Source organism: Mus musculus, chromosome 4 (assembly GCF_000001635.26).
Source record: "Mus musculus strain C57BL/6J chromosome 4, GRCm38.p6 C57BL/6J".
NCBI lineage: Eukaryota > Metazoa > Chordata > Mammalia > Rodentia > Muridae > Mus > Mus musculus.
This window is the reverse complement of record NC_000070.6, coordinates 148076658-148088515: the sequence shown is the minus strand read 5'-3', so window position 1 is coordinate 148088515 and position 11858 is coordinate 148076658. Positions and strand designations below refer to the sequence as shown.

General features: G+C 53.2%; 1 protein-coding gene across 2 annotated transcripts; it reads left to right on the top strand.

Moving 5' to 3' along the window:
* Positions 1–451: 451 nt before the first annotated feature.
* Positions 452–11455, top strand: Agtrap (angiotensin II, type I receptor-associated protein). Of its 2 annotated transcripts, none has more exons than NM_001301281.1 (5): positions 452–552; positions 4523–4557; positions 6140–6245; positions 6758–6953; positions 7912–11455. In NM_001301281.1, the coding sequence occupies exons 3-5, from the start codon at positions 6243–6245 to the stop codon at positions 8031–8033; spliced, it is 321 nt and encodes a 106-aa protein (NP_001288210.1). In that variant the 5' UTR covers positions 452–552; positions 4523–4557; positions 6140–6242; the 3' UTR covers positions 8034–11455. The 2 variants fall into 2 exon arrangements, with proteins under 2 accessions (NP_001288210.1, NP_033772.2); NM_009642.5 differs by having other exon boundaries at positions 452–599.
* Positions 11456–11858: the final 403 nt, after the last annotated feature.

The following is an 11858-nucleotide window of genomic DNA, read 5'->3' as shown; positions in this document are numbered from 1 at the left end:
CATGTGGGTTCTGGGAACCCAAGCCTAGAAAAAGTAGTAACATGTGCTCTTAATCACGGAATCCTCTCCAACCCTCACTTTTTATCTTTATGGACATGAATTCATTCACTGATCCTCACAAAGATGATGAGGTAGGCACTGTTCTAATTCTTGTGCAAGGGAAGTAAGAGAGGAGAGAGGATGTTCTGGGCAGACACCAACTGTTACCACACCCGCAGTTTCTGCCCGCTTGCCCCAGGCTCCTCTGGCTGTAGGTCGTCCCACCACCTCACCTCGATCCCACTTAGGCAGCCCGTTGAGCCCCTAGGCTGCAGAAATCCCGACCTCCTGGCTTGAAGCACAGGAGCTGGTAGAGGCCTAGGCAGTAGTAGTAGCAGGAGCCTGAGCCTAGCAGCAAGAGCAGCTGCCTGACGCCGTCTCCTAGCAACCGGCTGCAGTCACGTGGCCGCGCGAGTTGGCCTCCCGCCGTTGGAACTGGCGCAACGCGACGGGCGGGGCCAGGAAGTTTGTTCCCGAGTTCGGAGCCCAGGAGTCCCCGCGGCCGTCGCTCAGGTGCCCTCCGCCGGGTCGGGATGGAGCTGCCTGCCGTGAACTTGAAGGTGGCCGCGCGGCCGGGGCGGGCGGGGGTCCAGGAACCTGGGGAACGGAGTCGGAGCAGAAGGGAAGGTCCAGAGCCCCGGGGAGGAGGCGGCGGACACGGAGAGGGACACCTGGGGACAGAGACGGACAGGGCCGCCCCTCCCGGACAGACCCAGGCTGGCACGGGCACCGGACCGCCCGGGCCTGCGCTCCTGGTGTCCCCCACAGCAGGACAGGGACATCTATCCTTCTGAGAGGTCAGTGCAGTTCGGGGGGGGGGGTCTGTCTGAGTGCTGGCTCAAGTTAGGAGAAATCCGCTGTCCCCAAACAATTGCTTCTCCCTAATTTCCACATGCAGCGTCCTTATTTCATAATTAAGAAGCAGGAACTTAAGAGGTTTCCTAAAATCAAAAACCCCAGAGGCTACTTTGAGCTCCGGGCAGCGGGGCTGCGTAGGATGTCTTCATTTCCTAAGTTCTTTTTCTCTCTCAGCCCTCCTCATTTGCAACAGAGGTGCTGGCCACTTAGCTTCGGCCAGAACCGTGTGGACCTGGAAGTAAACCGGCCATCTTGGGCCTTTGGTGCCAGCTCCGTGAAACCCTAAGACTCCCAGGTGTTAAGCCATTTAGCACCCTTTGGTGTCTGAGAGGAAAGGGCCGGAAGATAGAGGTGCTTTGGAGCAGTTGTGTGATTTCATATGGGCTGGGCTGTGACTTGCTCTGGCCGGTTTCCCATTCCTAAACTGCTGGCTAGCAGCAGGAGGGAGATTGGAGCAAAGGAATGGGCTTGAGCGATCCATTATCTAGGGACAGAATTACAGGCAGGACTTGGAGGCAGTCTGGAGGTCAGGCTCTGCCTTATTCTGCTGGAATAATTACGAGGACAGCACAAGTCTCAATGGTAGAACATTTGAGTAGCCCACCCCAGGCCTGGGGTTCCATCCCAGGACCACACACTAACAAATAATAATAAAACGCAGGAACAGGTGAGAAAAATGTGATGTTTATGGGCTGATATGTTTTATTCATTTGAGTCAGGGTCTCGTGTACTAACTTACTGTGTAGCCTTGAACTTACTGTGTACCTGAGGATTGCCACAAACTTCTGATCCTCCTGCCTCCACCTCTCCAGTGCCAGGATTACACAGTAGTGGCGATGAAACCCAGGGCTTCCTGCAGGATAAGGAAACACTCCACCAACCGAGCCGTATCCCCAACCTGTGTTGCTTGTTTTTCTTAGTCTCCGTCCTCCGCTGAAAAAGCTGAAGCTGTACTCTGTCGTTTTTGTTTAGAGTTGGGGGACTTGCTATCTAGCTCTGGCTGGCCTGGAACTCACTATAGAAATCAGGCTGTCTTTGAATTGACAAGAGATCTGCTTGCTTTTGCCTCCTGAGTGCTAGGATTAAAGGTGTGCACCACCATACCTGACCTAGAGAAGCCGTGTTCTTTTATCGGGGTGCAAACTTCAGCTTAGATCATACGAGGAAATTGTCCGAGTCTCCCAAGAAATAAGTGGTACAGTCAGGATTCGAACCCCCAAAGACTCAGCTCCAGTGGTTTGCATTTCCTGGTATTGTTGCTTTGGGCTAACTTTGGTTTTGATGGCCTACATCGTCTTTTAGAACCTGATAGGTACAGTGTATCCATCACAAATGTAAGATAGCAGGCTTTCCAGCCCAGCATACAAACACTAGGCCCTCCACTGAGATCATGTGTGCTTTGCAGGCTTTGAAGGGCAGTGCCCAGGCTAGGGGTTGTGAAGTAACACCCAGTCACTTTTGGGCTTCGCATCAAGGACAAAGTCGTACCATGTGTCTCAGGATTGGGGACACACTGAATCATTCACAATCTGAAATTCAGAATGAGGCTGGGTGTTGTGTTATTTTGTCTGCAAGATCTGGTGTCCCTATGGGAGGCAGCTGGGACACCATTGGCTGCCCCTTTCAGTCCACCCTCTCTGTCTTTTAAAAAGACACCAGCTCTTCTCAGCACTTGGCCCAGGCTCTGTGAAAGAAGTCGGGTCCCTAACTGGGCTTCTTGCTTGTCTTAAGCAGGAGCTAAACTGAAGCAGCTCAGGTTGGACTAGACTTGTGAAGCCCTGGGAGGAGCAGTGGGGGGGGGGGGGCAGCGATGCGGCCTGCTGTGTTTGAGTGTTTGACACACTTCTACCACAGAGTCCCTGCTGCGCTGAAGAGCAGGTGGCCGTTGTATGTATGGAGACTTGCCCAAGTTTATGTGTTAAGATCTGTTCCATGGTCTGACTCCAAAGTCTGCCAGAGGACCTGCCTCTCCTCCTGGGTAGCCCTTGAATTTAGCTGTCCTGGGGGCATCCTACTGCCTTGTCTAATAGGCCGCCAAATGTTTGCACAGGACACACGGGGATGTTTTAAGTTGAGGTCTGGGACATCCCCAGCCCCTCCTCCTTTGGGAGTGGTAAACAAAGGCTTGTTTTGTTTTCCTGTGGTAGGGTACCACAGGCCAGGCAAGTTTTCTACCACGGAACCACAGTCCATAGCCCCAAACAAAGGTTAATTAATCCTCTTGGCCCCTAGACTTCTGCTGACCCACCCTTTTCTAAGTTAAACTTCCCTTCCCTCTGCCCTGCCTTTGACCTTGGAGATCCTGACAGTGGAGAGAATGCTGGCTTCGGGGCGAGGTTTTAAGGCCAGGCTCTGACAGAGTTATCTGTGTGACACTGAGGAGGTTACTTGACCTCTCTGCACATCAGTTTGTTCACTGTAACAAGAGGTGGGAAACAAGCTGTGCCTTCTAGGGCGATGAGGGGATTAAAAACTCAGACCAGCTGGGCAGAGGCGGGCGGATTTCTGAGTTCGAGGCCAGCCTGGTCTACAAAGTGAGTTCCAGGACTGCACAGAGAAACTCTGTCTCAAAGACCAAAAAAAGCCGGGCGTGGTGGCTCACGCCTTTAATCTCAGCACTCGGGAGGCAGAGGCAGGCAGATTTCTGAGTTTGAGGCCAGCTTGGTCTACAGAATGAGTTCCAGGACAACCAGGGCTACACAGAGAAACCCTGTCTCAAAAAACCAAAAAAAAAAAAAAAAAAAAAAAGACCAAAAAAAAGGAGGGAACAAAACAAACAAACAAGAGAACAACCGTCAGATCAGAAACCAGGTCTACCTTTGCAAGCCCCTGAAACAAAGCCAGACAGAAAGCAAGCTCAGAACAGGGGTGGTTGATCTGGGCTTTGCAGCTGGGCTGTTGCTTGCCTTTCTGATTGGACCTGGTGTGCTGAGTCTCTAGTGAGTTCTGCTCCAGTTGGCCCTGGAGGCAGTGTAGGCAGAAGATTCGTGGATGGAATGACTTCAGAGTGAGGATCCCCGCCCCCCCCCCCCCCCCAGGTGAGGAGCACTGGCAAGCTCCTGCTTTCCCTGAAGCCAAGGTCCCCTTGGGATAGATGCTCCCTGTGTGATACACACACCATCTCCACCACCGAGAGGGCCTGCATTCCGCAACCAGCACCAGTGACCCCTGCTGCCCTAGCTTGTTGACCTTGTTTGGGGAAGAGAGTCCCCCATAGCCCCGCCCCTCCCCATCCCCCCGCTCTGGCTCTGCTCCATTCCGCCCTTCCCAGTTTCTCTTTGAGAAGCCTCTGGTCCCTCCCGCTGCACATTTCCAGGAAGGGCTGGGCCACTTGGCTCTCTTTCTCCCTGCAGCTTTCTTGGAAGTCCTATCACTGAGGGCTGATTATATTCCCATTACAAAGAGAGGGAAACTGAGGCATGAGAGGCTTATTCTCTTTTTTTTGTTGTTGTTTTGTTTTCTGTTGTTGTTTGTGACTGGGTTTCTCTGTGTAACAGCCCTGGCTGTCCTAGAACTCTGTTTATAGACCAGGCTGGCCCCAGACTCAGAGAGGCCCACCTGCCTCTTCCTGAGTGCTGTGCCTTTGCACTCACAGACTTATCCAACCCCTGTTTTTGTGCTACAGGTTATTCTCCTGGTTCACTGGCTGTTGACAACCTGGTAAGTGACTCTGGGTGTCTGGCTGTATCCACGTCTTCTGGCTGTGTGTTGTGTCACCTGGGGTCAGTGCTCCCGGGTCCTGTCTGCCTGGCCAGGTCCCATTCTGCACTGTTTCAGTCCATCACATTTAGCAGTTCGTTCGGCGCAGGGCTGGATCTATCTTCCATCTACACAGTGGGATAAGGACAGGCCCCTGCGGCAGTGCGTACTAACCAAGCCCCTAAGTGGGGCTCCAGGGTGCAGCTGCAGCTTGACCTCACTGTCACTTCGGTCGTGTGTTTGGAGCTGCCAAAAGCAAGTCAGGAAACCACTGAGATCACGTGTGCTTTGCAGGCTTTGAGGGGCAGTGGCCAGGCCAACTGCTGTAAGCGATGTAAACAGCAGGGAGTGGGGTGTCACTTTCCCTGCAGCTCCACATTGGTGACTAGGCTGAGCTCACACCTGCTTTCCCGAGACCGAGAAAGACTGGAAAACATCGGACCTCTTGGCCTAATTGCTAATTCCACTGTTCCAGTCCCAGCCCTGCTAATGGTCGGGTCCCAAAGAAACCCAGACAACGTACCCGTGGCCCCATCCAGTTCCCCCAGCATCACTCAGTATCTGTGGCCCTGCCCAGTTACCCCAGCATCACTCAGTACCCGTGGCCCCGCCCTTCTCACTCTGCCCCCTACCCTAACCCTCTCCAGCTCGCGATCTGGGCTTCCCTTCACCTAGCTTCTGATTCCGTTTTGGCTACCTGCTGTCTTTGTTCTGCCCTTGGCTCCTCTTCTGGACCACTCTATCTCTCTGCCCCTCTCAACCTCTTTCTTTCTCTTCCTCTGATGCTTTCCCCCACACCCCCCATGGCCTTACTCATTTTGCTGGCCATGCTCAGTCGGGATCCTTGCGGATACCTCTGCTGTCTCTCTCTCATATCTACAATAAAACCTTCTCCTCACCCATTCCTAGGATCGGTCAGTCCTCATGGTCATTCATTGTGCGACTGTGTGACCTGGTTAGTCACCTATTAAGTCGGTGACTTTGAGTCTGTAAAATAAGACTCGTTAACAACACCTCCCTCCAAAGAGCAGCTGTGAACCAATGAATTTAGAACAAGTGGGGCAGAGTCAGGTCCCAGGAAGTGCCCCGTGTTAACTGTGATAAGCCGGCTCTGCAAGCAAACTAGTAGGCAATGTCAGAGATACTCTGAAAACTTGAGCAGGGAGGAGCTTGGTCAGGCCTGCATGAGAGTGGATCTCTCAGGCAACGTTTGAGCTCTTAAGATGGCAAGAAATGGCTGCCTGTTCAGGAAAACGAAGCCTCAAGGGTGTAGCAGCCAGGAGGTAAGGGTGGGGCTCTCGTGGGAACCCCATAGACAACAGCAAAAAAGGTATCTTATTCCAAACCGGTGGGAAGGTTGGCTTGGAGGAGTCACATGATCTGATTCACACTGCCTGCTATTTCAATAACTGCCTGCAGGGGGCAGGAGTGACTATTCTCAGAGGAGGTTAAGACCCTGGAACAGGGGGAAGGAACTGTGTGGACGGGGTGGGCACCTCAAGTTGGTGACTAGCTGATTGATAGTGTGTGTCTCTCTGTGCAGGGGCTGCTTGGTGTTCTCAAGCTCCTATGCTTGGGGCAACTTCACTATCCTGGCCCTGGGTGTGTGGGCTGTGGCCCAGCGGGACTCTATAGATGCCATAGGCATGGTGAGTTGAAGTGGGGAAACTGGCCGTGCGCCCCTCGTCTGCCCGTGTCTTCTCTCTCCCTCATACCCGACCCTTTGCTGTTCTGCACATGGCAAGCCTAGCGAGGCCAGCCACACAGCAACCCACCTCTGCTGCTGTCCCCCTCCAAGACAGACATGGGGGAAGGTCACAGAACCCCAACGGCTCCTTAGGAGAATTACAAAGGGGGTTTTCCTTGTCTTCTTGCAGTGTAAACAGAAAGTATGGACTCCAAGGGACTGTCCCTCTCAGAAATTCTGGAGACAGGCCCCTTATGACCTCAATGGCAGGAGATGGGGCTGAGGAATTCTGGGGCAACAGGCTAGAGCCAGACTTGTATGTTGTGCTCTTAGGCCACACAGGTGCCAGTCACAGGCTGCCAGTCACCAGGCTGGGGTGTGTGTGTGTGTGTGTGTGTGTGTGTGTGTGTGTGTGTGTGAAGCTTGGGGTCTGGAGAGTCAGTGGCCATGATATTGTGATGGTGTCCCTTGCAGTTTCTTGGTGGCTTGGTTGCCACCATCTTCCTGGACATTATCTACATTAGCATCTTCTACTCGAGTGTTGCCACTGGGGACACTGGCCGCTTCGGCGCCGGCATGGCCATCCTCAGCTTGCTGCTGAAGCCCTTCTCTTGCTGCCTCGTCTACCACATGCACCGTGAACGAGGGGGTGAGCTCCCCCTCCGCCCCGGTAAGTCCTGCTCTACCCCGCCTTCCCCTGGTGGCCCTCCCTTGGCCCAGAGCACAAGGGGAGCCAGGGAGGTTTCGGCTCACAGAAGTGGCCTGGAGCCTCTGCCGCAGGGACATCTTCCTTCTGTCTCCAGCCAGCCCTGGCTCTGGGGGTGTGCTCTCCTGCCGTGTGGGGAACCCTGTGTGCCAACCTTCTAGCCTCTGGCCCAGCCCGCACTGTCCTCTCTGGTGGTGGGCCAAGCCACTGTCCTGCCCTCTCTGAACCTATTCTATGGGAGCTGGGTGTGGTCCCCAGGTAGCCAGTACTGAGCCAGTGCAAGAGTGGCCTATGGCTGCCCACTCTGGTTTATCTCGATGCTAACCTAGACCTGCCTGGTGTGAAGGGATGGGAGAAGGAAGGAAGGTCCACTGCCCTTGGGACTTGTTCATGGCCCCAGGACAAATGTACAGAGGGAGAAATGTGGGAGACACAGGTGCCTTCTGTCCTGCCCTGTACCCTCAGCCCAGCCTTCTGGCTATGACAGCTATGCCAGGCTCTGCGGCTTCTAGAAATGGTGACTGAGGAGAGCAGGAGAAAAGTGCGTGGGCTGAGGACTAGCCACCCCTCTTCAGATCCCTCATCAGTGCTTCTGGGGCAGATTTGGCACAGCAGCCAGGAGCCACTGACCATAGGACCTGATGTCTAGGCTGGAACCCAGTGTCCTATGCCTCAAGCCAAATGATATCAAATCAGCCTGTCTCTCTGACCCTCAGATGTCTCTCATCTGCAGATCCACCCATCAGATGCTAGGATTGAGTGGATGCTGCCTGCCAAAGGCTTGGTGTCTGGGCTTCTGCTACTGCACATTGTCCTTAGCATCATGGTGTTGAACTCTAGCCATGGCAGACGGTGGATCCATCTGTGCTTAGCAAAAACCCCAGGGTCTCATTTTCTCTATGCACATGTCCCTGTCCTCTAGATTTCTTCGGACCCTCTCAGGAGCACAGTGCCTACCAGACAATTGACTCATCATCAGACGCTGCTGCAGACCCCTTTGCAAGCCTGGAGAACAAGGGCCAAGCTGTCCCCCGGGGGTACTGAAGCTGTCCCTGGTCGTCCTGGTCCCCAGCAGGATTCTTGTTCAAACCTTCTTTACCTGGACCTACAGTGGGGCATCCGCCATTCCCTATCACAGAGGTGGCCTGAGTCATGTGCCCTTGGAGGTCAAGAGCCTCTAGCTTCTCAGTGGAGAAGAGCCCAGTCCTAATTCTCCAGGCTACCCCTCCCTTCAAGACACCTGTTAACCCCTGGGCTAGAGCTGTGGTTGGTTTTTTCCCCTCCTACCCCATAACTATAACACACTCCTACTGAACTGCCCAGAGTGCTCAGGGCCAGCCAGGCCTCATGGGTTAGTGATCACTGCCGCTCGGGCTGCCCCATGGTGATCAGCCCTTCCTAGAAGCTCTGTGAGCTTGTGGTCCCGCTCAGCCTGCTCTGCAAAGGGGCAAAGTTCCTGTGCCTGTCACGGCCTCATGACTTGGTGTCTGAGAACCCCAGGCCTGGATGCAGTAGTTCTTCAGAGGCCCCTCTCAGAGTGCTGGCATTAAAAATTCAGGGGTTCTGTGGCTGCTCTGTGTCTGAGCCACGATTGAGCTCCAAGCACAGACCCACCCTGCTGTCTTGGTATGATTTTTGCCTTTGAGTCAAGAGCCTGATGGAAGGAAGGGCTACCTGTGGGCCTGTGGGGGGAGCCTGACTGTGGCCAAACGGTCAGTGTGGCATGTGGACAGACATCTGTCCTCTGAATCTAAGTGACTATCACTGCCTCTGATACTGACCCATGAGGCAGGGCATGGGTGACTCCCTCTATCTCCTGCGTTCTTACCACAGTCGACTGCCTCCTGAGGTTCCAGGGCCCCTATTCTTACTGCCAGATCTCTGGGGACAGATACTTGAAGACTTATGGGGAACCACAGGCTGAGGTGACTGTCCTGAAAGGACTGTCTGCACACCTGTGGACAGGCAGGGAGGCTGAGTGACAGCATCTGTGAAAAGTGAACCCCACCCCCCACCCCCGCCTCTGGACAGGGTCACTGTGGAACACCATCCCATACAATCAGCATCCCATACAATCAGCATCCTGAGCCCAGTGTGAGCAGAGTGAGGAGCAGCGTGTGCCACTAGAGGGAGGTAGTTGTGAGGCAACCTCTCACAAAACCCTTAGGTTTGTTTAGGTTGTATGCAGCACAGTATAAAACATGAGCCGGGGCCCAGAGACGAGGCTCAGCAGCAGGTGAAAGGAGTCAGTCTACTACTTAGCGTGACAATCTGTGTTTAGTTTTGGACCGACTTGAGAAAGTTGTCCTCTGACCTCCACACATACTCTTGTCATGGTATGAGGTTTTACACACAAACAGAGAGAAGAGAGAGAGAGAGAAAGAAAGAAAGATAGATAAAAACAAACAATCCAGAATATTAAAAACCTGCCTGGTGGGTGGTTAATCCCAGCACTCGGGAGGCAGAGGCAAGTGAATGTCAGAGATTGAGGCCAGGCCTGGTCTACAGAGTGAATTCCAGGTCAGCCAGGGCTACACAGAGAAACCCTGTCTACAAAAAAATAACAAAAAAGCTCTGGGATGCATGTCAAGTTCCTGACTGCAGAGGCCTTGGGGGAGAAGGGAACATGAGGCCTGCGGCAAGGAAGATGGAAAACCCAGGGTGTTTCTCCTGTTTCTGGGCAGTTTCTAGGCAGAAGGAAGGCCTGGAGTATCAGTGCCGTGTCTCTTGGAATAGGTCATGCTTGCAGAGACGAATAAGGTGAGGCAGGGGCTCAGCCTAAGTAGCTAAGACAGGTCCCAGAGCCTGCATCCCTCAGATCCAGCTGACCTTAGGGAAAGGTGGAGGAGGAATATCTCTGGAAGAGCCCCAAAAGCAGACTAGAGCAGGGGAGCTGGGCTTTCTCATTGGTCAATGGCTGTCCCACAGTGGATGACAAACTTCCAGCTGATGGAGGAGAGGCCCCGAGGCAAGCAGAATAGGTGGGTGAAGAGAAGAGACATGCCCTAGAGGCAGCAGTGGGCTAGAGAGGGTCTAAGTGGAGGGGCAGCCCCCCAGGAAGGCTGGCCTGGAACACTGGCCAGCATGTGGTTAGGAAGTGGTGTGGCTGGAGCGCTTAGTGTCAGATAGCAGAAGAGCAGGTTGGGAGCCACCATGGGGACTGCCTTCCACTGAGTAAGAACTCAAGAGAGCATGCATCGGTATCCGAATCTGAATGTGACTGGTTGATACTCCCTAGAAGGATACTTTGTACTTGTTGGCTGTGGGAATGTGACAACTGTCACCTCCTGGACACACTCTGAAGGTGGGCCTGCGGGAACTGCTGATGCACCGAAGAGAGAAGCCAGGAATACTAACAGTAGGATTGGGGCTGTACCCTGTAGTTGCCACTGACTGGAAAGCCAAGAGGAGCACACAGGCTGGTGGGGCACAGGATGGCCAGGCAGGGTCCAGAAGGCTGTGCTTGTGGGACGGGGCTCTTCAACCAGCTGCTCTCACGGGCACCTGCCTTTGTGCCACAAGGCCCCGTGGTGGTTTGGAAACAGGCTGGCCCCCAGGTTTTAGTCTAGAGCCTGCCGTTCTTGGGAGGTCTCTTACCTGTTGCCTGCAGAGCTGAAGTCTCTTGTCCTGTTTGCAAGTCTATTGCTTGCTTGTTGAGTTGAATCTTCCTGAGAAACTGCCCCTGAGGCACTCAGTGTTCTGTCTGCCAAACTGCTGGTGTGCCCTACTCAGTCTCCAGAACAGCCCTGTAGGTCCAGCCCTCTCTGCAACCAGAGAACCTTGTTTTAAATTTCAAAGGACCAGTGAGATGGCCTGTTGGGGAAGGGCCTTGTCACTAAAATATGAGTTTGATCTCTGGGTCCCATAGGGTGGAACTGACTCCTGCAAGTTGTCCTCTGACCTCCATGTTAGTACTGTGGCACATGCCTCCTCCACAAATAAACGTAATTAAATCTAAAGGTACCCTGAGATTTCTGTATAGGAAACAACTGTTTTAAAAAATCTCACTGTGGGGAGGCAGAGACAGGCAGATTTCTGAGTTCGAGGCCAGCCTGGTCTACAAAGTGAGTTCCGGGACAGCCAGGACTATACAGGGAAACCCTGTCTCAAAAAAACAAAAACAAAAAACCAACAAAAACAAACAAAAAAATCTCACTGTGTCTCAGTTTCCTGTTCTGAAAAGTGGGGATAAGATGGGCCATTGAGATAGCTCAGTGGGTAGAGGGTACATACTGCCAGGTCTGATGACCTGGGTTCGAGTCCTAGGACATGTATAAGAAGAGACTTCTCACCTCCATATAAACACCATGGCACTTGGCGTGTGTGTGTGTGTGTGTGTGTGTGGCACACGCACACACGGTAAAAATGTAAAATAAAGTGAGGATAAAAATCGTGTGTGACTCAGGGACTAGTGAAGGTTGAGAATAGTGGAACCTCGATGGTAATAAATGTTAAAGCTTATTGTATGCATTGCTGTGTGATTAATCACAAGGGGAGGGTGAGAAGCCTGCTCCTCCAGATACCTATCATTTATCAATCGTGTGATCATCCTGAGGGAGGCACCTTTACACAATATCAGAAGGCTGGAAGTATCCTCTGAGGTTTTGTTCTGTGAAGCACATATCTGCAGTCAGTGAATGGCTCCAACCATCCACTGTCATCTCTGAGACTGGATCTCAGAATCCCAGATTTGAGCCTGGAGAGAGCTAAGCGCTTTCCAGGGTTTCTCTGTATAGCCCTGGCTGTCTTGGAACTCTCTGTAGACCAGCAGGCTGGCCTTGAACTCAGAAATCCACCTGCCTCTACCTCCTGAGTGCTGGGATCAAAGGCGTGCGTCACCACGCCCGGCTTCATTTTAAATTCTTTACA

Excerpts from the sequence above, each read along its gene's own strand:
- Agtrap (NM_009642.5), top strand. The coding sequence starts at position 573 with ATGGAGCTGCCTGCCGTGAACTTGAAG. Across the intron at positions 600-4,522 it reads TGCCTGCCGTGAACTTGAAG|GTTATTCTCCTGGTTCACTG; the intron begins GTGGCCGCGCGG and ends TTTGTGCTACAG. Across the intron at positions 4,558-6,139 it reads CACTGGCTGTTGACAACCTG|GGGCTGCTTGGTGTTCTCAA; the intron begins GTAAGTGACTCT and ends CTCTCTGTGCAG.